The sequence below is a fragment of the Mugil cephalus genome, chromosome 18, assembly GCF_022458985.1.
Source record: "Mugil cephalus isolate CIBA_MC_2020 chromosome 18, CIBA_Mcephalus_1.1, whole genome shotgun sequence".
Classification (NCBI taxonomy): domain Eukaryota; kingdom Metazoa; phylum Chordata; class Actinopteri; order Mugiliformes; family Mugilidae; genus Mugil; species Mugil cephalus.
The window spans coordinates 14,595,456-14,620,026 of NC_061787.1; the positions used below are offsets into that span (position 1 = coordinate 14,595,456).

Genomic DNA, 24,571 nt, shown 5'->3' on the forward strand with positions numbered 1-24,571 from the left:
CGTCTTTACAATGGCTGGGTCAACAAAGTATTTATCAGTGTCCAACAGACTCATCCAAGGACCTTTACACCTTTACAATATTATAAATTTCATTCTGAACTCTCTCTAAAATGATTCCTAGATGTCCAGATTAAAGAGAGCTATGGTGACCTGGTAGAGAAAGAAAACGGCCTGGCAACTCTACTCTAAGGAGCAAAGAGCTGGAACTATGCAGAGCAACGAAACAACTAATATGCATTCTACTGACCTGTACTCTGTCAAACATCTGGTCAGGTGTACTACGGCTTATAAGGGCTTATAATAAAGGGATCTAGAGCAGCAAATAAAATATCCACCCAGTGCACAATCAGTCATACCGCCACATTAAAGCCATATGCCTCCACAGGAGCTGCTAACCGGTTCCTTTGAGGAGAGAGTGGAGAGACAGTATAAATATATATATGTATATATATACATATATTTATATAAAGAAAACAACTGGTGCCTGATAAAAAGGCCGAGTACAGATACAGATACTATTCCACAAACCAAGGACCAGCTCCTATTTTATGACGTACAAGCCCGACCTCTACATTTAACATGTCAGAAAATGAATACTGTAGTGGACAAATCATGAATCTGTATTTGACCAATAGCATCGTAAATATGCTACGGACAGATTCTCAGTGATGTGACACTGATAAAGTCATGTATCATCAATTGACCAGTATGATCGGATGGACCTACTTAAGACCAGCAAGTCCTAGTCTGTTCTCTAATTGACACAATGCAGAAGCATCAAAATGTCAACCCACTGACTGGTAACTGCTGCCCTTAAAATGTGTCAGGAAAACCAGCCGCTGCAGTCGGACAACCAAAAACCTGGAGACAGCAGCTACAAGAACCACAAAACTTATTTCACAAAAGAAAGGTACATGTCATACTTGGGCAGAACAGAAAATGTCCACAATGTGAAAAAGAATGAGGCTGGTGTTGATACACGTCAGAATGTGTTAGAAATCATTTTACTTCATAAAGGATGCAGAAAAAACATTATGTACCATGCAGATGCATGCATGAAAGGGAGAGGGCCATGCAGTCAGGACAGGACCCTGCCGTGCTTGTTGTTTGTGTGAATGTGTGTAGCTTTTCCTTTACAGACACGCGCTGAACCCTCTGAGCAAAAACACATGATTTTCTTCTTTCGTTTGACACGGTGCACCTTCTACGTCTTTCTGACCAAACACTAGCGTGAAGCGGTGTAAGTGTAAAGCTCTCATATTGGACCTGAATGAAAGATCTGAAAGAAACATTTATTCATAGCCACGAATGTATGATGTATGATGAATTTAAGCCTGTCCAAATATGTGACTATATTTATCAAGGTGTTTTATAAAGAGGAACCAGAATCGTTTTTTTAAGATCCTTATCTGTTAAGAAGGGCATTTGTGTTCACATGCTGCATCGTGTATATGAGAATAATACAAGTGTAAGGCTAAGACACTTAAAGTCACAGTAACTCTATACTGCTATATTTTAATTTAAGCTAATCAACCAACAACAACATCTCCACTCTTAACTAATCGCGTGTTCTTAATCACTATTGCCACAACGTAGATGTGTCACACACAGCTGTGCTTCGAACAAAAAGAGGTCACACAGTAGGCTCACATGTGTGTTAAATTCTCAGCTGTTTGTTTTTCCACTCGTATGCCTTAACACCAGTAATGTTTTATTTCTTCCTCCACTTATAGAAGGCTATATTTAGTCCGAGGATTCCCTGAAGTCTTCCCCGCTTCAATGCGTGGCGTCCCACAATTAAGCCCCTGTAAAACCCAGTGGAAAGTTCAAACTGTCTGGGTCAGACCTGTGGCAGGCCCTCATTAAAAAAAAGTCACAGTCAGAGCAGAAGCTGGGGAAACACAAGGGAAAAAAGTCCCAATAATTCCTTTCCAGTACGGCTGAACTAACAAGTTAAATAATATGGGTTTTACCAGATGAATCACAATTCATATCTGGCAGGTCTGTTAAAACACCCAAAAGCCAAAAAATCTCAGACATGGCAACATTTCCATCACCATGAACCACGCAGAGAACACATCGTACAAAGGACTACTTCATCATGAGACAACATCTGACCGAATAAAACTCTAAACGCAACGCACATCTAGACAAACACACTCACGCATGTGCATACAAATCCGAATCTTTCACACACAGACAGCAAGCAGGGGAACTGGTGGAAGAACAGAAGCGAGGTTAGAGGGAATGAAGCAAATTAAACACAAAGAGCGTGCAGCGGCTTGAAAGGGAATGAGGTGATGAAGTAGGTGCTAACTGAAGGAGATGGATATTGGCTACTGTCATCCTCAGAGGGGAAACAAAAGCAGACTCCAGGGCTGCGTTAGTTAGGCCCTTCGGGTGATGACAGTGAACCTGGAACAGTAGGAAGCTTGTGTCGGTTATTGAAACCACTGGAAACACAGGTTGTTTTCTCTCTCGTTCTCTAGTTCAATCAGGGCAACTAAGTTTGGTAAAAATCAGAATTAAATGTATCTGAATGATTAAGTGTGAGATCCGTGAACACCAAAATAACTTTTGTAGTTAAGTCCAGTTTCTTTTTATTTTTTTTTGCAAATGTATGTATATGTTGTCTTGTCTATTTTGCTTTTAATCAATGAAGGTTTCACTGGAATATAATTATTATAAGTAAGAGTTGGTTTAAAGTGTGTGGCGTTTCATAACAGTGTCTCTCCACAGGTGACTGTACCTTCTCCTTGTCGCTGGCCTCTCTTGCCACAGTGGAACCCTGAAAGCAAACAAATAAATAAACACAAGGGATTACTCTTAGTCAGAAATCGGTTTTGGACAATTATTACCTAGTGGATAAAGGCTATTAAGTGTATACAGATGATTAGAAGACTTTATAAAATATTTGATCAACAAAACCGTGTAATTGCGATTCTTAATTCATTTCACATCTATATTTGATATTTCGTATCTCTATTTGATTAGTTTCTTTTCCTTGCTTCCCTTTGTCTTCCTCCCTCCTCCCCCGTTACCTTGAGATCATATTTTTTGTAGACGGAGAGGCGGTGGGAGAAGACATTGCGCGTAACAATCATGTAGGTCTCATCCCCGTCCACCGTGAGTCGGTACATCCCCAGAAACTGAGGCAGCAGCGTGTTGCCGTGGCACTCCACAATGAACTACAAAAGAGAGTGAGGGAATACAAATTTATGACCCTTTTATAGAAACAATGGATCCTCACTTCCCCGCACTAAAGGAGGGGACTGGAAGAAATAAAGGGAAAGGTTAATAAAACACAGCACGGCCCTTTTATGATGCAGCGCTTATTCAGTGATCAAGAGTGAAGTGATAAACAGACAGCGGGGGGCTAACAACTCTTACAAGAACAGCTACACTATTAGATCAGATGCATTCACTGACCGATCTAAAAATAAAAGTGTACAAGTCTGGCGGTGAGAAACAACAGAAATCTAACAGAACAATTAAGGTCTCAATTTAAAAACGAGGTTTCGCACTTGATGGTACTTCTTTAGAATGTTATGCATCTCGGCCACATCCTCGCTGCTGATGGTCTTGATGACGTATCGCTTGTCGTAAGAGGTATGGAAGCGGGCCCCACTGCGACCCTGGGCCTCACTGTTCAAGGGAGCGCTGCGCGTCAGAGAGTTCTGTAAACACACAGAGCAAAGGCAACCGGTCAAAAATTAAAAGGACCACAATTATCAGGATGTGCACAACAGAATAGCAGCTGGTTGTGGAGACAACATGGATCATTTGCACAGAGAACTGTACTCATGACTTGTATTTTACTTTAAGTGGCTTATCTCTATAAATACAGAAGGAAGTTATGGAAAGATTTGAACAGCAACTGGTGAGAGTCCATTACTCAGCATTTAACTGTTAAAAGAAGCACTCGTCTAGTGTGTTTGGATGAAGCTCAGCATTCAGCATGACCTAAATCTACCTTCTTATTGTCTCACTACCTCCCACACTGCAGTCTAAACACATGAGGTTCTGACCCCTACGCCTGCTGCCTGTCCAAAGTTACACACAGACACAAACAGCTGCTGCCCAGACTTTGGAGCTCAAAAGTAACATGATCCAACACCCCCTGGCTCAATGCCTCATTCTCAAGGAATTCCTTAGCCCTCGACTTCTTCATCCCTTCTTTTAAACCCCCTAACATCTAATTTTTGCGTTGCAAAGTGAGAACTAAGATTAGACGGACACGGTCAAGCATTGTGATTAGTGTTACATTTAGTTGAAGACTCTCGAGTCCAAGTCCCGTGAAAGTCATTTCTGTCAAAGCCTGAAAATATTAAAAGGACCTTTCCCAAAGAGTGTCAGAAACGAAGAGTGATCAAAGTAATATTCTAATGTTTTCGTTGCAGTTAGTCATTTACCCCACCTCGCATTTATCATAATCTGAGGGGGGAAAGGTTAATCTGTCTGCACTTTAGTTACCCTCCCAAAACTTAATTTATAACTGCAAGCTTTCCTCATTAAAACTAATGACTCCTTCTGCATGTCATCAAAAAACAGGATGTAACCAATGTAATTAGAAATAATGTCAGCAGGGCAGGGGGGGAAAAAAGAAAAAAAGAAACATGGCTGAAGGAATGAGCCTTGACAATATGACAACTTCTTGAAGGAAGGTAGATTAATGCTGAAAATGTCACATTCCTTTGCGCCGGTCAGTTTCTTAACAACCCCAAGTGCCCGCTCACTGCAGCCAGCTGAACCCTAATGTAAACATGTAAGAAGGACAGCTGCACTGAGCTGGGACACAATGACCTCCAACTACTGCCAACTCACTGACTGCACTGGGAGATGGGGATTTACTAGGAAAGAGTGGAAAAATAAAGGAAGAGAATGAGTGGGCTAAAACAAAAGAGGGAAAGGAAAAAGCACAGAGTTTATGAGTTAAGACTGATCAGTCTGGTTTTGGAATACGTGCGCATTTAAGGAAGCATCGCGTAGTTAACGTCATTAGATACATTAGAGTATTTAGTGTGAAATGTTCATTTCACACTCATATAGCACTACATAGGTGACAAAAAGTATCTGTTCATACCGAGAAGTCCTGATCATCGATGCCAAACCTCTCTCTGAGGTTTCGAAACACAAGAGGGCAGTACTCCTTGAACTTGAAATGGCTGGGCATGTTCTCCCTGTGTGCAAACAAAATATACAGTTCATTTTTATTATTTCCTCATGCTTTCAAAGTATGAGTATTCATACATCATTGTGACATCTGCTATAAAACATGTGAAAAGGCCTCACTTGTTGAAGAGGTGGTTGTCCACTTTAATCTTCGAATAGGCCTTGAAGTCATCTGGCATGAGCATGATGGGAATCTGAACATGGCTTAACTCATTTATCTGTGCAGGAAAAAAAACAACAACAAAAACACAGGGCGACATCAGTAATCGATCTAGGAACACAATGCAATTGAAAGCATGTAACTAAACTGAATGCAACATTAAAAGTGGCAGAAATCCTCTTAAAGGAAACATTATGTATTCTGAAGCTGAAATAGTTGGGTGATAAAAAAAAAATCAATCCTGATCAACCAAAATGTTTTGAAAGATAAGATAAGAAAAAAAAACTAAATTGAGACATGAGCTTCGGTCTCTCAAACAGTAAAAGCATTGTCAGTGAGATATAGATACATAACAATAAGGTTTTCTAATGCCGTTTCCTTGGATACGCTTGTGTAGCAACAGATCTTTGCCAATAAAACACGCTTGAACAACATTAGGAAGCAGATGACAATGAAAAATACCAAAGAAAGGTAGTCATATTACTCCAGTGAATTGTATGGATTTAGTTATAAGGACGACTGATTAAACATCTGTACTGAAGAGAAAACCTTTTTAAGAGAAAGATGCATCTTTTGCAATGATAGTGGCTCCCTCTGGTCATCAATCCAAGAAGAATTTTTGGACTTTTACAAAGAGTTTCATTAGTATGAAAGAAAAGCTTCAATGATTAAGTGATTTATTACTAATTTTACTTTATTTTCACTTTATTTAGAACCTCTAAAAGACTCGTAGCAGTACCAACACTATTTTGACAGAATTACAACATGCAAAGTTAACACCAGAGAACCTGGTGAAATGTATCCTTTCACAAACTTTCCAAAGGCTCTTCACGTTATCAGATAGCAAATTCGAAAAGCAAGTATTAGATTAAAATGAAGCATTCAATGAAAAGGATCCAAAGATCGGACAGATGTAAGATGTAATCAGTTTATAGATCACATTTTTCGTATGTGGTCTAAAGGTTTGAAGGACAGCTGTGAAAATGTCGCCAGATCTGCACAAGTATCAAGGATAATAGAAGTGGAGTGAAAAGATAAAGACTTGAAGCGAGGTGATGAATTGTAATGTGTATGTGAGAACGTACAGAGTGAGCGGGTGAAAGCTCGGTTATGCGCCACGATGCAGGAAGGAGAATCTTATATCCTGCTCTTTCATAATCATCTTGTTTGAATGTTCATGATTCAAAAGCAGATAATCGATGATGTCTTTCTTTTCATATGTGATGTAATTCCTCTTGCAGTTGTAGCATTAGCTTAAATGTGTGTAATCATCTTTTTTAATAGATGCGTGTGACAAACAAACAGGACAATTCAGGGAGTGTCAGGAAACATGACTGGTAGAACCAGTGAGGCTTAATTTGAGTTTCAAGAATGAGAGAGGTAAGCTTTCGAAATATTATATGCCTCATGGAAGTCATGCATAAAGACCACAGTGCTAACCCTAACCCTTGATGTCAAGAAGTACGAGTGCAAATTAAAACTGTAACACTGACTGTGAATGATGCACGTAGATGACAATAATAGCAAACCAACGATATTAAAAACTACAGGATGCTTCAATAAAACACGCACCCTGAAGAAATAGCAGCGCTTCAAAAAAAAAAAAAAATCTTCAAAAAGGTCCGTTGCAGGAATTTCCATCGAGAGCTGGCCATGCTTCACATCTCTGGATTACATAGACCTGACATTTGTTATGACTCAGACGCAGCATGACACACATATGATGTATGTGTGTGCTTGTGTGTGTGTTGTTGGCTGCAGGCAGGGTGCTGGCAGATAGCTCGAGTCTATTAATAACCTATCATTCCACCAGGTACACTCACAGGTGCATTGAATAAGCTCTACAACTCAAACTTTGATGCAATACAACAAGATAAGAAAACAAACATGGGTGTTCCTCTGCAGCGCTGGTCTAAATGTGATGCATTGCTCACAGCGTTACATGTGCGTCACAATACATGCGGGTGCCTTCAAAGAAGAGGCCAATATTTCTACCATAGGGGATCGACTGTGTCCCTACAATAATGTGTTGCATCAAAATGAATATGATTCCTGCACCGTGTTGTTTGGCTCGTCAGTGCACATGAAAATGAACTAGCTCACTTTTAAAAGCACAGACGAATAAACACAGCGAATAGCCAAGACGGCAGAAAAACACACCAGGACAACCCACTGTCAAACACAAACCCATTTGCCAAAACATTAGGTACACAATTGAAGACAAATGCCTTCAAATGTCAAAATAAACAGAAGATGAAAAGCACGAGATGATTCTTAGAATGAAAGAATATGCATATGTGAAAGCAAAGGACAAACGAATGGAAATGAAGGCATTAGAGAGACAGAGCAAGCAGGGGATCCTAGCGAACAGATGCCATATCCGAGTATGTATCAGCACCCCAGTGTGACAGGCACAGACGTCACAGTGATGTTATAGAGCAGATGCATCCTGGGTACTCAGTAGGGAGATGTCACCTAATCAACAAAGCTGTGTTTCACACAAGAGCAGAGACAATGCGGTTGCTGATCGTATCACGGCTTCGTAAAATCTGTTAGCTACACTCCCGCACACATTTTTGGATCGTTAACATTTTAGTGTCAGATACTAGTTCCTGTTGTGAAAATCTGCCACCCAAAAAACTGCAAAGGAAAGCTCGAATGAGAGTCTAGGTCACGAAGACAATACTAGGCCATTAAAAAAAATATATGCATTTGACAGTCGTTATAATACTCGTGTTTTTGATTTGGTTTGGATGCTTCTTAAACACGACGCCGCTGCCTTGCTGCTTTGAAGGCGTCTATACGAAGGTGTGGCTTAACCCGAAGCGATAAAATAAAACTGATGGTCCTAATTAATAATCACACCGCGTGTGTACTCCTCCTATTTTATCAACTAAACTCGGCAGAGTAGCGCTTACATTTTGTTTAATCCGTTCCTGCTTATCTGCTTATCTTCCTGCAGCTATCAAGCTTGCAGACAAATTTCACACCACCACTTCCTTTTTGTCTCCATGGTGACGAACACTGGTTTTCCGGCATAGAGTGAAGCAAGTGTGAGCTGTTGCTCCATTGGACAGGAAGTTCGTAAAGATAGCGTGCTCTGTCAGCAGCATGTCATAGGCTCGCCTCTCTGAACAGTGACAAATGACTGACTCTTAACATAAAACGTAACACTGTATGAGGGGTAATAAGTGTAATTATGGATGACTTATAAAAGACAGCAGCAAGACTAATTAGCTGCGCCCACAGAATGTGTAGCCTGGAGGCAGAAATTTCCCTACGAATGGGAAAGCTGTGATCGTAATCTTAATCTTTAAAATGTATATTCTGATTTGGGAAGCTATGAATAAAATGTCTTATCAGTGTCCTTAAATCAAATCCATTTGGTAATGTGATAATTGTAAACTGCACCGATATAAACAAACATTTCACACTGCATTGGACAACTTCTCCTCTAAGAACAATGCACAATGAAATAACAGATGTACTAATCACGTTTGAAACAAGACTCAAGTCTTGTCCCGTGATATTTTCCTACCTGCGTGGACTTGCCAAACACAACAGCAACGGTGCCAATTTGCAATAAATATCAGTGATTTGAAAAAAGGACGACAAATCTGGGAAATGTGTGAAAGGCAACAGCCAGATAGACAAAACAGATTCATTATATACTACACTTTACACCATGTCATCATACTGCAAGTCCACTCTTCCAGTGTCGAGCCGACACTTAAGGGAAACAGGACGTGTGCCCCAAAAATTGTGGTGAGAGAGTGGTGAGTTAGCATGCACTTCCTGTTTGCCAGTGTGCACATTTTGCAAGGTTTTACAGTGTGCTTGGCTCTGACTAAAGCATAATCAAGACCGTCCGGTCATGATCCATTTGGCAGCGAATGTACGCGCTAGGAGAAAATGTGGTTTTGTAATTTGGCAAAAGCTCTGCTGCAGTCAGTAAACTGCAGCAGTGTATGACGCATTATTTTCGTAGAGTGACAGCGTGTTTCCCCAAGACGAATGCACACATACATGCAGATCTCACCACCAATGGACACAGTTGTTGATTTGATTGTCCTTTCACTGACTTGTAAAGAAGCAATTATTAGAACGACTGAAATCCATACTTCAAACACCTTACTCAAAGAAACAGTTGTGCCAAAGATGCTTGTCAGGCTTCATACAGCATGTATTAACAGCATCAGAGTAAATTAAAATGATTAAATATTGATGCACACTGCCATAACATCAAACCCTGCTAACTTGGGACCAACATATTTTACACCGAGTAGAAAAAAAGAAATAATTCCTTCATAACTGTAACCGTGTACCTGATTTATGAATGAACCTAACATGATGTAAGTGGCTTTTGGTTTTACTACAGAAGCCGCTGAATTGCTGGAACTACAGAATCACTCGTCACACTTTGAATGTTCTGTTATCTCGTAAACACCATCAGGTGAACACCAACACTACCTTCTCTGCCTAAACAAAATGTTCTACATAAAGAATGAGTGCAGACAAACGAGAAAAAAGAGCGACTGTCACGTCGTGTTGCATGTGGCACTTTATTTAGACCAACTTATTTATGTTTGTGCCCCCACCAGAAGTGGTTAAACCGATGTTGGACTGTTGGAGAGGGTTGTATGACAGATTTGTTACTAACGCAGCACAATATGGCAGCGTCGAAACAATACTCAGACAGCACAAACATCACCGCAAACGCACAACCACTTAATGCTACACCTACTAAAATATCAACCAAAGTAGTGGCAGACTGCAAGATAAACTTTCTGGGGAACCCCTGATTCTGATGTCTTGTGTAAAGCTCGCCCCTAACGACTTATAATGACGCCGCACTGATGATAAAAGCCGAGCGTTTAAACTTCAAGGACTGATGCATCTGTGTTTACGTGAGAGTGAGAGAGATGCAAGGAGCGGCAAAGTGTTGTGAACGAGCGCAACCAACCACCTGAGCACAACTCATCTGCAGTGCCGTTAATCTTATTGCACTCGTCATTTAAACTGTACGATGTCTGCAGTCACATCACACACAAGTAGCTAATTCCGGTCTATTTTAGTCAGTGTCAGGCACCCAATTGCACACACTTAACGGCCGTGGAAGGAAAATGTGTTTCCAAGACTTGGATTACATCGGACCTTTGCCAAGTTTACCAAATATCAACAAAACCGGATACTAACACATCTGATTTTATACACAATATTTACTTTTAAAAAAATCTAACCTCTTAATAAATAAACCTGCACACACATGCTAACACACACACACACACAATATCATATTCCGACAGTGGTAACGACAGTAGCCTTCTAATATTAACAGTGGCGCAAAGGTAACATTTTGGGACATGGACATTTAAATACCTTGAATCCTTTGTACAGATCAAGGTGACCGTCTTTCAGATACTTAGATAACTGTGAGGTTTCATTCCAAATGTTCTTTTGATCATCCCTGATCATCTGGCTCTAACTCAACTTATCTCTACACGCAACCCAGGGTGGTTTTTTTTCCTTCCCTGCCACAAGACACAGCACACATATTGCTGCTCCTGTCCTTAACTGTGCCAACACCCTTCCCCATGTTATTGTTACATATAGTAGCTGCACAACATATAGCTCCTATGGCACAATAGAAAAACAAGTACCGGGACATTTTGGATTTTGACACAGGCAGAACAGAGCATCAGTTCCAACACGGTGCATTTGTGACGCAGTTATTACTCAACGTCAGAATCTCCTGAGAAGCAGCTCAGTTTTATTACAACAGACACGCTCCTATACATGAAACACTGAATGATATGTGGCTAAAGTAGACAGAGACAGGTGACGTTAAACGTATAATAATCGTTAAGTGCACAATATACACACAATGATGGGAGTGAACAAAAAGGAAAATGCTTGTTTAAAGATTTTTTTTTGCAAACGCACACCGAAGCAAAACCACAAGATGCTTCCACAAGTTCCTCCTCTCTCAGTCATTTCCTCAGGGTGCCAGGATGTGAGACTCCAGTTTTTTCTGTTTCCTCACCCATAATCATCACACACATTAGGTGTAGGTCACTCCTGCAGATATTTATAGAATCTCCCTCTTATGTAATCCACAGGAGCAGACACAGCTTCTCTGAGTCAGACAGCAAGGCAGGGGCACGGAGAAGAAAAGGAGGATAGAGGGGGACGGGGGTATGAAAGTGAGCCAGATAAACAGGGCGACACAAAAAATGTGGCTCTGGACGGGGGCGCGATTAACGGCAGACAAAAAAATAGGGGTGACAACAAAGACAACATCGAAACAACAAAAAGAGTTTAATCCAGATTAAGACTTCGCCTGGTTACAGTAAATAAAATACATGGCCTGCTTCATAAGCTGTGACGATGCGGCCAATGACAAAACTATTTAAAAACCAACTGCACAACAAATTCAGACGTGCTTTTATCCCAACAGTGCTCAGGCACCTCAAGGACACTGACTGAATCACTGACTGATGAGCCACGACTATTAAACATTTTTACAGAATCGACAGTTATATGAAAGGGAGGCCGCAAGCTCGATTCAAATCCACTTTCAACTACGGAAACAAACTCCTGACACAAGGTGTTTTGCACATTGGAAGAATCAGACTGAGCTTCTCTACCAACGCTGTAGCTATGGTTTCTAGGTATGAATCCAGGAACCTGGGATTATCAGCTAAGTCGGTAGGGCCTACATTGATGCCAATAAAGCTAAAGCAACAGCCTGAGTTGTTCATAAGTGTCTGACTCATCACGTTAATACTACTGACTTTATGTACCAACACTTCAGAGGTGCAGCTTGTTAAGTGTTCCTGGATTGGACGATTTTGCAACATTCACCGTGTGTAATGGTTTGTAAGAGGTGTTTGGTCAGTAATTAATTCAGCTGCGTGATGACTTGTTTTTTTCTGGGTTATTTTATGATCAAGCCACAACATGATAAGAGTTCAAATATATTACAAGACAAATGTACTTGTTATACTTATTGTCTTTCTGAAAAATGTGGAGAATGTTACTGAAAACAATTGACGCCAAACATGTCAACTCATCATATCCTGTGGGTTATGCTTATACTACGTCTTTATTCCGTTCAAGTCAGCACATATTCAGCAATGAATAGCAACTCAGTGTCCTGGTTTAAGCACAAGCCGTGATCGCCAGAAAACTTATAACACAACCAAATCTACAGGAAACCATTCATTGCTTGTTTGTTAATTAATATTTGTGCTTTCTCGGTGTACAAAGGGAGGTTGAAGGCCAGACTCACAAGCAAAGAAAAAGGGCGCAAAAAAAAATCATTTACTACTTTTACATTGCTATTTTGATAACTAGTCAAGATCTGTAATATCACATTGAAATAGAACACAAAGACGCTTTTGACCGTATGACTTTTATATTGATCTTGTGGACTAAGTTTGTTTGAGCGTTTACACCAACAAAGCCTCAGTGTTTACAGAAGGAGAAATTGAAAAAATACGCATCTTTGGCCTCGATGCATTTATGTAAAACCATGACCTGTTAAACCTATTTTGTTTTTGACAGCTGCAAGAGAAAAATACAGACAGCATCACGATTAAAGCAAAAATGGGTTACCTCACAGGGATGGTAACCTGCAGCAAGCTGCTACATACCGTTTGCCACCGTTTGCCACACAAAGACATTTCAAAACAGACGAATCCGGCGAATCCTTTCACTCGTTCATGTACATTTATTGAACCAAAACAAAGGCAGCATTGGTTGTTCAACGTACTGAAGAAAAGAAACAGACTAACCAAGAATTCTAATTATGTTTTTCAGGAAGAGCAAGTGTGGATAGGGTTGGCTGTGAAGCCACGGTAGTTAGAGGAGATGAGGGTTACATTTGCAGAACCTGTGTGTGTGCATGTGGTTGCACGTTGGCTCTGCAGTCAGGTTGCATTCTCGGGCCTCACCCTTTGCTCACTTCTTTGCAGTGTCTTGTTATTTACAGTTTAAGGTTACTTTTGCGATCTCCTTGCTGTAGTGAGTAAGCCAATAGTAACACTTCCAAACTGCAGCATTCAGCACACCTTCTGGCAGTAGCTCAGCGGCTCAATTCGGAGATCTGGCCTCTTTTATATAGCCAGTGGTATGACAAATAGAGTACCTTATCAGCTGATGAGAAAAACAGCAGGAGAGGTAGCCTGAGGCATAAAAATGAGATGTGCTAGTAGCACCCCTGCTCTTATGCAATGCAAGAGAAGCGTTTGAACATGTAGATTCTACAGACTTGTGAAGGGTTTTACGGTTAAAGCTTCTCCTTTAGCAGACTAGACAGTTCTCAGACACCTGAATCAATGAATTGAAGCTTTTAAATTAATTCCAATTTAAACATTTTCAGAAAGGAGTAAAGTTAGAAACTAAATGTACAACATTTTTGGAGGTAGTTCCCCACATAAGGAAATCTATCTCTATGTTTTCAGAGATTTCAAGTGGCATTCAAAGAGTATAATTTTGAGTACTGCATAGCTGCATGTAGGCACAATTCTTGTGTGCCTTACTTTACCCCCCCCCCGCCTGAACACTACAGCCAGGTGACTGTAATCCATCTACAGACAGCTTAGATGAAGAATACAGCTTTAGATCTTTAGCTGTCTTGGCCTCCCATACGTCAGGCTATTTTGAGAGCGTTTAATCCAAACTTACCCGTCAGCCTCAACACTAGGCCAAAAATCAAAGACTACCAAGTCTACAATGGCAAACATTGTTAGTAACGTCGCCATCATCAATGCGCAATTAATACTGTCTGTTATATACAACAAATAATGCAGTAAACCGTAACCCAATGCGAGAGTAGAGTGGCTACGGATGAGGAAATTAATCATTTTTATGACACGCTTAAAAGGATTAAAATTAGCAATTAATCCATCAGAATACAACTTAAAAGCGACTCAAGCCAACAACACAACTCAAAGGTGAAAAGCCAAATCATCTCATCAAAAAATACCACCAGTATCAGGGAAGTTGTAAAACTATGCAAGCATGCCACTACATATTTCGTGTCAGCTGGTTTACAATTAAAATAGTACAAGTGCATATTTCTACCTAGATCAGTTGATTCTGAATTCATTTGCTGAAGCAAGCACCATTAGTTAAAACGTTTCATACCGTCTGGTAAGCACGAGCAGATAAAATCGGAAGAAGACAAAAATAACATAAAGCAGAGCAGCTGTCTGTATCAGCATGACTAAATTATTTTTTTTTTATCTTTTCATGTGGGAAATAGAAATAGAAATGTACATACTGAATAAAGAAATTGATGCTCACTCTTTTGTATACGTGCTGCAGATAAAAAGGCTCACAGACTAGTGTTACGTTATGATTATGAGAAACAGCCTATGAAGAAGAGGTTATATATTCATAATAAGACTCTAAGAACAAAGCAAGTGAAAACCCTACTAATTACGAGCCTTAGCTGAACTACCAGCATCGCTCTGTGTGGTACAGATCTGAGTGTAAAACGCAGTTTAAAAGGTTTAATATTTGGCGCCAGGAGCATTTGTATGTCATCTCCCTGCCAAGGTTGTGCTCTCCTCAGCGTACGAGTACTGGCTCAGAACAAATACTCAGCAAAGGAAGAGAAAGCGAGCAGAGATAAGCTGTCTTGCATGGGAAGATGTGCTCTCTCATGACACAGAGCCCTAGGAGCTTATCCTACATGTGCATAACAGGAAGCCAAAGAAGAGTTCACTGCTCAGCCACACACACACACTCTGACATTTACGCATCAAAATCAAGGAATGGGAGCATGCACAATGTTACTGAAAGAACCAAACGAAGCTTACTAAGGGAAACTGCACTGATGATTTGCTGTGCAAAGACAGCAAACTCTCAACCAGTCACACATTTACACTGACAGTATAAGCAACCGCTAGACAGCTGTCATCTCCTATTTGTCAGTCACTCGCAATCATACACGGGCTGATAGTTGACAGCACGTTATGGCTCAATGTAGCACATCAAAAGGTCGCAGGAGACATAACTGTGGATTATCAAAGGGACACAAGATGCTCTGACTCACCGAGTGGTTGACTCCCCACATAAGCACACTGATCAGAGGGTCGCTGGCACGGAAGAGCTTCACTTTCTGGGCAACAAAGTGCTTTTTCTTGGTCTTCGTTTTGCTCGCAATAGATGCGGCAATGCTGCTCGCCGAAGCCATCTTCTAGCAAACCGGCTGTTTTCCTCTGCAGTCCGTGCGGTGATCCTGACAGCGTCTTCCTGGCACAGCGGCCACCAGCTCACGATTCACTATTATAAATACTATTCATTTAGTCAGCTCGCAAATCAAAGTGCCCCAGTTCTTTTTCTTCATCCAACGTCCCGCAGAGCTCGGCTAACGCTGCGGCCCCAACTCGACAGGGAGTAAATGTGAGGGAAAAAAACGACGCGTTCAGGCTAATACTGTCTCTCTCCTTCATCTACCAACCCTAAGCTTCCCCCAGCCCACATCATAAGTCAACACTCTTCCTTCCTTCACTCGTCTGGAGCTATCCTATGTCTCCGCGCCCCTGCGACGTGAAGTCTCACTGAGCTGGCGTTAGCATAGGGAGCTAGAGTAGCTCTCCAGCTAGCTAGCTAGCATACGCCAACGATAAATTTCGTAAAAATCTTAAACGTCACACACATTAAAAAACGAAGAGCCTCGGGGCGAACCAGAAGCTATTCGTGGCGGGACATTAAAAGCGGTTATTAAAATGTCACGTTAACGATGCAGAAGGGCTAACCAAACCCCGACCTTCGCTAGCAGAGCCTTCAGCTGCTAGCTGGAGTTAGCCTGCAGCTCAGCCCTCCTCCCACGCGTCTCTGGCTAGTCCGTAGACACGACGGGGCTGTATCGTGTCATGTCCCGTTGCTCTCGTTTTTATCTGAAACGCAGAGGAGCGGATATTTCGACGTAAAATCTACAGGCGGTCGGCTCCGCTTGCAGCACTGATGTTCATGTGTGCGGCTGTCACCTGACAGACAGCTCTGCCCTGGATGGGAGGTGACAGCTTTGCAGTGTCTGCTGCGCTGATTCGCTGCGTCTCCCTCCCCTCCCTTCCTTCACCGGACCCGTGCTGCCTTTATTTTGTCCCCAATAATACAACACATCCTTTTTTTTTTTCGGTCTAAACTTTTATTCAGTTTCGTATCGATACGCGCGACGTTATGAATGAATCAAAAATCCCAACTCACATCCCCCAATTCACTGGATGAGGTGGTCCTGTAAATGCGCACGTAATCCTTATTATTTGCAGCTCTTGGGAGAGTAATGCACTTGCACAAACCTGTGCACCGTCCCGGCCATCTGCCATTCTTTGCTTGCTTCATGGTGTTATTAGTCAGAGACTCATTTCGACAGGCATAGTGATAATGTCCACTAGAGGTAATGTCTTTGGAGGTCATTCTGGACTTAGCGTGCATGCTGTGCTGTTTCCACTTGGCACACTGCTGTGTCAGTGCCTTTCTAAAAGCGGGAGGCCTCAATGTGCTGATGCTGTATAGCGCTAATTTGCTTTATGACTCATTCTTCACACCAGCACATTTATATCTGAATGAAGTTTCTGTTGCCTGCACTGCACAGGACATGTCACATTTAACGCACAGGCGCAGCACGGAACCCAATGTATAATGTCAGATTTTTTTTTACTTGTTTGTTTGCTTTTTTTGTGAGTTTGCTATCTCTTGTCTTGCATCCCAATATTTCACTGGAGTGTGCGCAATACGAATACAAAGAACCTCACTTTTTTTTTTTTTTTTTTTACATTATATTGCTCGGTTAGTTTACAATTAAACCATATTAAAAAATATTAACCATAAATATAGCCAACAGGCTCAAAGAAATAAATGTGCAAACCATTACTTAGCCCAACGTGGCACCCGTTGCCTAGTAACGCGCTGTCAACCTCCTTTTCCAAAACACTGAGCTTACAGTCTGTTTCCTGTGTGTGGTTACCGTGCCGATTATAAATATTAAACGCGTCCTTTTGTGCGGAAAGGTAAGCCTTTGAGACAAAGCGAGATAATTGTGTTCAATTTTTTTGTTTCTTTGTTTTTTTAAGCGACAAAACTGCTGCTCGGGAGGCTACTAGCCCGCTAAGCTGCTAGCTTTACGAGCACACTGCATAAAGCTGAGAGCATTGCTATTGAACGGCTATTTGTGATCAATAAACACTGATCTGGCTATTTTGCCCTAGTACTCAGAATGGGAAAGAAGACTAAGAAAGAAAGCGACACTCCGTGCAAGGAAACGGTGAGAGATAATGAAACCCAAGTATAAGCCTTGTGTTTCTGGAAAAAAAAAAAAAAAAAAAAAGAAGAAGAGAAAAAAAACCCAGAAGGTTTATTTCTTGTCCCTTTGAAACCCACAGCTTGAACATCTCATTAGTCATAATTAATTTACTCTCTCTTTATCCTGGCACAGTTTGAGCCACTACCTGTTGAGAGTAAAACCCCAGCAACAGTAGTGCTGCTGCTGAACTCCCCAGAGGAGGACATTGTAGCAAAAGCCTGCGAAGCAATCCACACATATGCAGAGAAAGGTAGAATACACCATATATTAGTTCTTATTATTGTATTGTTTCTGCATGTCTGTTGGGTTCTGTTATATATTCCACTATAATGAAACTGCAGTGTTTGTCTTCACCTCTTTAATCACAAGTCAAGTCTGTCTGAGACCACGCTGGCTTTTCTTGATCACTGTCTCCCCCTGTTGTTAGGAGACGAGAACAAGGTTTCTCTGCTGGGACTTGGGGCACTGGAGCCTCTGTGCCGACTCATTTCTCACAACAATAAGCTTGTCAGATGCAACGCGTTCATGGCCCTGGGCATCATGGCAACCAATGGTGTGTCAGCCGTTTTACACTGTCAAATCAAACTCAGCTGCAATGGATTTTTGCTTGTAATAAAAACTGAAGAATCTACCACTATCTATCTGCATGTTAGGCTGGTTGGCTCTGCTGTATAAATTGTTGATAATTCATATAGCATAACTGTTCTTGTTACTGATGGGATGCCTCACTGAATAAATGAGCGGTGTTTTTTTGTTTTAAATGACAGGGGATGTAAAAAACGCTCTGAAAAAATTAGACGCCATCCCGTCGATTATAGAAAAACTGTCCCTCGAAGGTGAGTATTTCGATTGCATAATGACTGAATTAATTTTTTTCTTTTATGTTTATAAGACAAAGAGTGTAATGGAACGTTTTCACAGGCTCTCTACCGTTGCTATGCCATCACATTTCTATACATCCTTTGTAAATTCAGATTTCTTTAATGCATTCATTTCTCCTTCAATTCCAGAAGATACCGTTGTCCACGAGTTTGCAACACTGTGCCTGGCCTCTCTGTCAGTGGATTTTGTCTGTAAGGTCAAGATCTTTGACAACAAGGGTCTGCCACCTCTGATCCAGCTCCTATCCAGCCCAGACCCAGATGTAAAGAAGAACTCACTAGAAATCATCTTCAACCTTGTTCAGGTAAATCAGACTTATAAGTTTATTTATCAGTGTCTTTAAAACCAATAAATGTACCTCACTGACTCTAAAATTCTCTCAATCAATCCTGTTGTTCTGTCCCTATGAAGGACTACCAAAGCCGTCTGGTGGTACACGAGTTAGGTGGCATCCCTCCGCTCCTGGAGCTGCTGATGTCAGACTTCCCTGTCATTCAGCATCTCACTTTAAAGACGCTGCAGAATGTTACTCTTGACAAAGATACGCGGAAGACTTTCAGAGAAGTGCAGGGATTTGAGAAACTCATGGATATTCTCAATAACAAGGTAGGTATATATTAGAGAGTGCACAGAGTTTTGGAGACATGCTCATTTATATCTACATCCAGCCTCACAGTGTTACTAGAGTAGGAGACGCTTACATAATGATTTTATCATTGCACAATTAGCTGGGAATGGTTCCCCTTCAATTAGTGCGTATTCTCAGCCCTTAATGTGTCAAACTCTGTGTCTTCTATCCTCTGCTCCTTTCTGTCTTTTTTATTTCTCGCAGGACTTCAGTGACCTACATGCTGAGGCCTTAAATGTAGTGGCTAACTGTTTGAGTGACAGCGAGAGTGTCCACCTCATCCACAAGGATGGAGGACTAAAAAGACTGATGGAATTTGTGCTCACCCCCAGCATGCCAGAAATCCAGTCCAACACTGTTAAATGCATCGCCAGGGTCGCTCAGAACTGTAAGCACAGCGAAACAAAAAAAACAAAAACAAACAGATATTATAATGTTCCAATAATAGGTCACGGGGAGGATGTTTTCTCTCTTTAATGTTCATGGGTGCGTGTCTGTGTGCGTAGCGGAGAGTCGCAGGCTGCTCCACGAGCAGGATGTGGAGAAGGTTCTGGTAGAGCTTCTGTCTGTGGCAGATGTCAGTGTGAGAACGTCTACCTGCCAGGCCGTGGCCGCAATGAGCTTTCACCTAGTCAGCAAGGACAGCTTCAGAGACTCAGGTACGCATGCATTCACAGGACCACAACCATGTTGACACATTAACCGCAGCCGGGTGTGAATGAGTAGAATGTTTTGTGTGTTTCAGGCGGTGTCCCTGCAGTGGTACAGCTACTGAGCGGTGAAACTTCAGCCCTGAAAGAGGCTGCGACCCAGGCTCTTTCTAACCTCACACATAAAAACCAGCTCAACGCCTCGTGAGTGACACACATTCTTACGATATACTTTATTTCTATTCACATCATTCTATTCTTGGAACCACTCGACTCTTTGATCCTCTGCTTTCTGTTTCACTTATAAGCTACGCACAAACATTTCAAAGTTTTAAAAGTTGTAGATTTAATAATATAACAGTATATTTGCATTGCCAGATGAATAAAACATAAAATATATGATCCTTAAAACTGAGACTTGGAAGTAGGTTCTATTTTAAAGTTGAATGCCTGCCTCTCTACTTTTTCATAAATGATTTAGTGCATTGTGTGTCTCACTGAATCTCTTCTCTCCCTCTCTCCACTGAATCTTCCGCAGTTTTTGTCCTCCTGACAAATCTTCCCTGCATCCGTCATCTCTCAGTGTCCGACTTCATATTTCAGTATTAATGTTTACTTCAGTTCCTCTACCTTCCAACCCTACTCGTAATGTTTTTTTTTGTCAGTTTTACTATAATTATGTGTAAAAATCAGATAAATGAGACACATGCCATGTGTACATACATACATTTTTATTCATTTCTTTCCTTTAATTAATACTACATCTCTTACATGTGGTGTGTCGCTTAAAAATGTGCTTTTTGTTTTTGGCCAGTGGGACAACAGATGGAAACAGCCTACACTGTACTGTTCATTAATATGCATTCTCCCTTTTTCCCCCCAAAAAGTCTTCACATTTCACAAATTGTCTCATAGAGCAGTGTATGAGGCAGGAGGACATGAGATGCTCGTCCAGCAGCTTAATGAGAGCTGTCCGAGGACGGTGGCCAGTTCTGCTGCGACACTTTGCAACATGGCAGCACAGGAGATCATCCGCTGCAGCATCCTGTCTCATGGAGCCACGGAGGCTCTGGTGGAGCCCCTGAAGTCCACAGACACGCAGGTGCTGATCAATGCTACAATGTGCCTGGCAGTGCTGGCCTGTGACGCAGAAGCCAGGGCCGAGGTTGGTGAACACCGTTTGTTTGTGTTATCAAAAATGTAACCGGGGTTGTAGTTGTATAACTGTCATCGAGTACCTAAAACTAACCTCATGTCCTACACAGCTACGAAGAGCTGGAGGCCTTGAGCCGCTCGTCAACTTGCTGCGCTCCCATCATAAGGAGGTGCTGCATAATGCCTGCTTGGCAGTAAAAGTCTGTGCCAGTGATGAGTCGACCGCCGTGGAGATGTGTAAATTTGGGTAAGACCTGAAAAATGTCACAGTAGAAATGTGGATAACTTCATGTAATCTCTTATAAAGCCTGCAGATGGCACAATAGGACAGTGTTATACATGACAAGATGAAAAGGAAAGAATTTTCTTCATATATGTGTATGGTTCTCGTTTTTATATTTCTCATCAATGACTGCTCATCTGCTGTGTTTATTTGTATCTCAGAGCTCTGGAAATACTCCAGGAAATCAGCCAGTCCGTGAACCGTAGAAGCGGTTTCAGCGAGTTGGCCATGATCAGCCTGCTTAACTCCAACCTGTCTGTTAAATATAGTCTGACAGGTCATCTGGCCTCTACTGACACTATTACTCCTGGCTTCTACGATGCCGGGAAGGTGCGTTATCCTCGTGCCTCGTGTAAAGAAGTCACTTTAACTAACGTAGATGTAATTGGACAAAATATTTGTCAGACCGTCTTGTGTTTCATATAATTTGCTTTGTTTCGTTTTTCTCTGTCTTACACAATGAAAATGACATTTGAATACGTTTTATATGTTACACATTTAAGTGATTATGTTTCTTTCTCTCAGGCTCGTTCAGGTCAGAGGATTCTGACTTTAGAGGAACTCTCCAAGCAGCCAGTCAACCAGCACCGGCCTGTTTTTCTCGTCAACACAGCAACAGAGTACGACTGCAAATTCATGTGTTTATCTATTAAAAAGGAGAATCTGTCTGACATTACATATATCTCACTCACTCTCCAAAATGTCTGTCATCACACGGCAGCCTCTTAAAAAAGGAGTTTGGTTGAAAGTCCTGTCACTAAAAGTAGAGTAGGAAATGAACCAGAACAATCTCATACATTGACACGGCCCATTACATCCCTACACTACCAGCCACACCATGTTGTTTGTTGGAGTTGCAGTTCATTGTGGCTCTTAGATTACTATCACCCTCCCCTCGCCTGCTCCAATCCAGTGCTCTGCTTTTCCTCTTTTCTCTTCTGTTTCCCCCCTCTCCCCTGTTGCCTTCAGTGTGCCCCCATTAGCGTGGCCTCACGGGGTAAACGATCCCTTTTTTAAGATGCCAACACACTCAGAGCCTTTGTGTTCAGACCAATGGACTTCTGGACTTCCATCCACAATCACAAATGTGCACAGGCCTGCGCACTCGTGAGGGTGCACCTCGAGGAGCCTGCACATGCAACGCACATACAATAAAAATTACGACGCACGTATAAAAAGGCTGTGCACACACAAACATGCTTATACAGTCTGAATTTAAATGGATTAACATTGCAAAAGAAAGGAGTTTCCCCTCAGTGTACCATAGGTTCACCCCATTCCCACTACGCCCCTCCTTCAGTAAACATATACACAACACCTCACAAGCATTCTTAAGCACTGTTGTGTAATCCATTTGTGGTCTTTGCCTTTCCCAAGTTCATCTTTTAAAAACAAAAACGCCTTTTACTAAAATTAATTTAAGATGTGTAAATACAGTGTCTGGCTTCACCCCAAAAGTTTTGCAATCTCAAATGTTTTTGGCCCATATCGAGGCCATATGGATATATTTATTCTTATTATGGAGTACGCGTGCTCATATGTGTTTATGTAACACTTGTAGGGATGCTGAATTATGCACCTTAAACACGAGAACATTTGGAACATGGTGCTAACGACACACACCGAAGTATTTTGGAATATGTACTGAGACCCCTAATCATAATAATACCTGTTTTATTTTGAAGAAGTTGTCCAATGTTCGTTTTCCCTTTTAATTCATTACACTGAAACATTCATTCATTACACTGCATAATGGAAACTACCAACTGAAAAAAATGCAATAAGAATTAAGAAAAGATGAAAAACTGTTATAAAAACCATCTTGTTCTTGTGGCTTTGTGGCAGAGAGACAGTAGATTTTCCAGAAGAGACAGAGAGACAAAGGAACCCATCAGAATCAGGCAGCAGGAGAGACCGTAGGACACCAAGGTGAGTGTGTCTGTGCATGTGGAAAGGGAGGATACACACAGCACTGCCTACAGAATGGGAAACAGAAAAAAGCTACTGTTGCTTCATTGGATGGTAGGATATTCTTATGTAATGTTAAATTATTTAAAATTGACCGTTTCTCATACAGGAAGGTGAAAGAGGGAGACAAACAGAAAGAAGAGCCCCAGTCTGACTCTCCAGTAGAGAAACCATGGACCATGATGGCAGATGTTCCTCTGCAGATTCTAGTTAACGAGGCCAAAGCATCCATCCTCCCCCTGAATGATGAGAAAGAGCAGTATGCTGCCTTGGCCAGGTGACAAATGAGTGCACACAGCCGGGGTGCAGAGATTGCATCTCAGACCAAAACAGAAAACATCTGGAGTCAAGGAGACAAACACATAGACATACAGCCAACATACAATAGGAGTGAAATGCTATGAAGGTTTCTACATTCTGACTGGATTTTGTCTGTCAGGCTGGTGAGCGAGGCCATGGGTGGAGCAGTGGAGATGGAAAAGATGCACGAATTCCCGTGGATGCTGCACCTCAGTGAGCTCAAGTTTCAGCTTCAGTCCAATGTTGTTCCCATCGGTTTGATCCAGAAGGGAATCTACTGCCACAGGGCTCTCCTGTACAAGGTGAACTAGCCACCAAACAGTTTGTTTTTCTCTCACCCAGTCACTTGCTCCCTCATTTTACTCATTCATTTTCCTGCCTTTACAGTCACCCGTATCTTTTTTTACGATCTACTTTGTGAATTCACACAACTTTCATACAATCGATCACTTCTTTCCAAGTAATCACACCGTTCTGTCTACTTCTTAACCCTTCAGTGCCTGGCTGATTGCATTGGAATGAGCTGCACACTTGTTCGGGGTGAGTACAACCGAGCTTGGAACGAGGTGCTCTTCTTCAGTGGGACCAATGATCGGCATTCTTCACAGCCCTGCCGCTACATAGTAGACCTGATGCATCAACCTGGGAGCCTGCTGGGAGTCAACACGCCTGCTGCTCTGCAGTACCAGTCAATATAACACTGGAAATGCAGATGCTTTTTAGCAGACATTGACTATTGTTGTGCATATGCAGAACTAAAATTTGATGCTGGTTGTCTTACAGGGCTTCTGTAATAAATACAATGATTTTACATTTGTTTTTACTGCAGAGGAGTCACCTTGTATAGGAAGAGGTCAGGTGGTCAGTCTGTCAGTGGCTCAGTCATGTGGAACTCACCCAGAAGGTTTTTTTTGGAAGACATGTTCCAATCCCTTAACCCAATAAAAAAATCCACATCTCTCATTTTATTCTTCTCCTTCACTGATCAATGTATTTGTATCTGCTGGAGAAAAAAAAAAAAAAGCTCATGCGCCATAAATCAGCCACATATTTACGA

General features: G+C 41.6%; 2 protein-coding genes across 6 annotated transcripts in view; one reads left to right on the plus strand and one right to left on the minus strand.

Moving 5' to 3' along the window:
* The window catches only part of pip4k2aa (phosphatidylinositol-5-phosphate 4-kinase, type II, alpha a), a 24,632-nt gene extending 8,249 nt beyond the window's left edge, over nt 1–16,383 (minus strand). For 4 of the 5 annotated variants that reach the window (XM_047612238.1, XM_047612236.1, XM_047612237.1 and 1 more), the window contains exons 1-6: nt 15,396–16,383; nt 5,293–5,390; nt 5,084–5,180; nt 3,525–3,677; nt 3,042–3,188; nt 2,750–2,788 (exon numbers count right to left, since the gene is read on the minus strand). In XM_047612238.1, the coding sequence (XP_047468194.1) occupies nt 2,750–2,788; nt 3,042–3,188; nt 3,525–3,677; nt 5,084–5,180; nt 5,293–5,390; nt 15,396–15,536 (675 nt within the window). In that variant the 5' untranslated portion in view covers nt 15,537–16,383. The remainder of the gene's footprint in view (nt 1–2,749; nt 2,789–3,041; nt 3,189–3,524; nt 3,678–5,083; nt 5,181–5,292; nt 5,391–15,395) is intronic. The other variant, XM_047612239.1, reaches the window with a different exon arrangement.
* A 741-nt stretch (nt 16,384–17,124) lies between these two features.
* On the plus strand, nt 17,125–24,323 carry armc3 (armadillo repeat containing 3). The gene is made up of 18 exons (XM_047568713.1): nt 17,125–17,355; nt 17,554–17,609; nt 17,781–17,898; nt 18,076–18,201; nt 18,416–18,484; nt 18,659–18,834; nt 18,942–19,136; nt 19,363–19,546; nt 19,665–19,817; nt 19,904–20,012; nt 20,724–20,973; nt 21,074–21,210; nt 21,408–21,576; nt 21,772–21,866; nt 23,092–23,175; nt 23,324–23,491; nt 23,654–23,816; nt 24,012–24,323. The coding sequence occupies exons 2-18, from the start codon at nt 17,562–17,564 to the stop codon at nt 24,210–24,212; spliced, it is 2,445 nt and encodes an 814-aa protein (XP_047424669.1). The 5' UTR covers nt 17,125–17,355; nt 17,554–17,561; the 3' UTR covers nt 24,213–24,323.
* Nucleotides 24,324–24,571: the final 248 nt, after the last annotated feature.

Excerpts from the sequence above, each read along its gene's own strand:
- armc3 (XM_047568713.1), top strand. The coding sequence starts at position 17,562 with ATGGGAAAGAAGACTAAGAAAGAAAGCGACACTCCGTGCAAGGAAACG. Across the intron at positions 17,899-18,075 it reads CCACACATATGCAGAGAAAG|GAGACGAGAACAAGGTTTCT; the intron begins GTAGAATACACC and ends CCCTGTTGTTAG. Across the intron at positions 23,817-24,011 it reads ACAGGGCTCTCCTGTACAAG|TGCCTGGCTGATTGCATTGG; the intron begins GTGAACTAGCCA and ends TTAACCCTTCAG.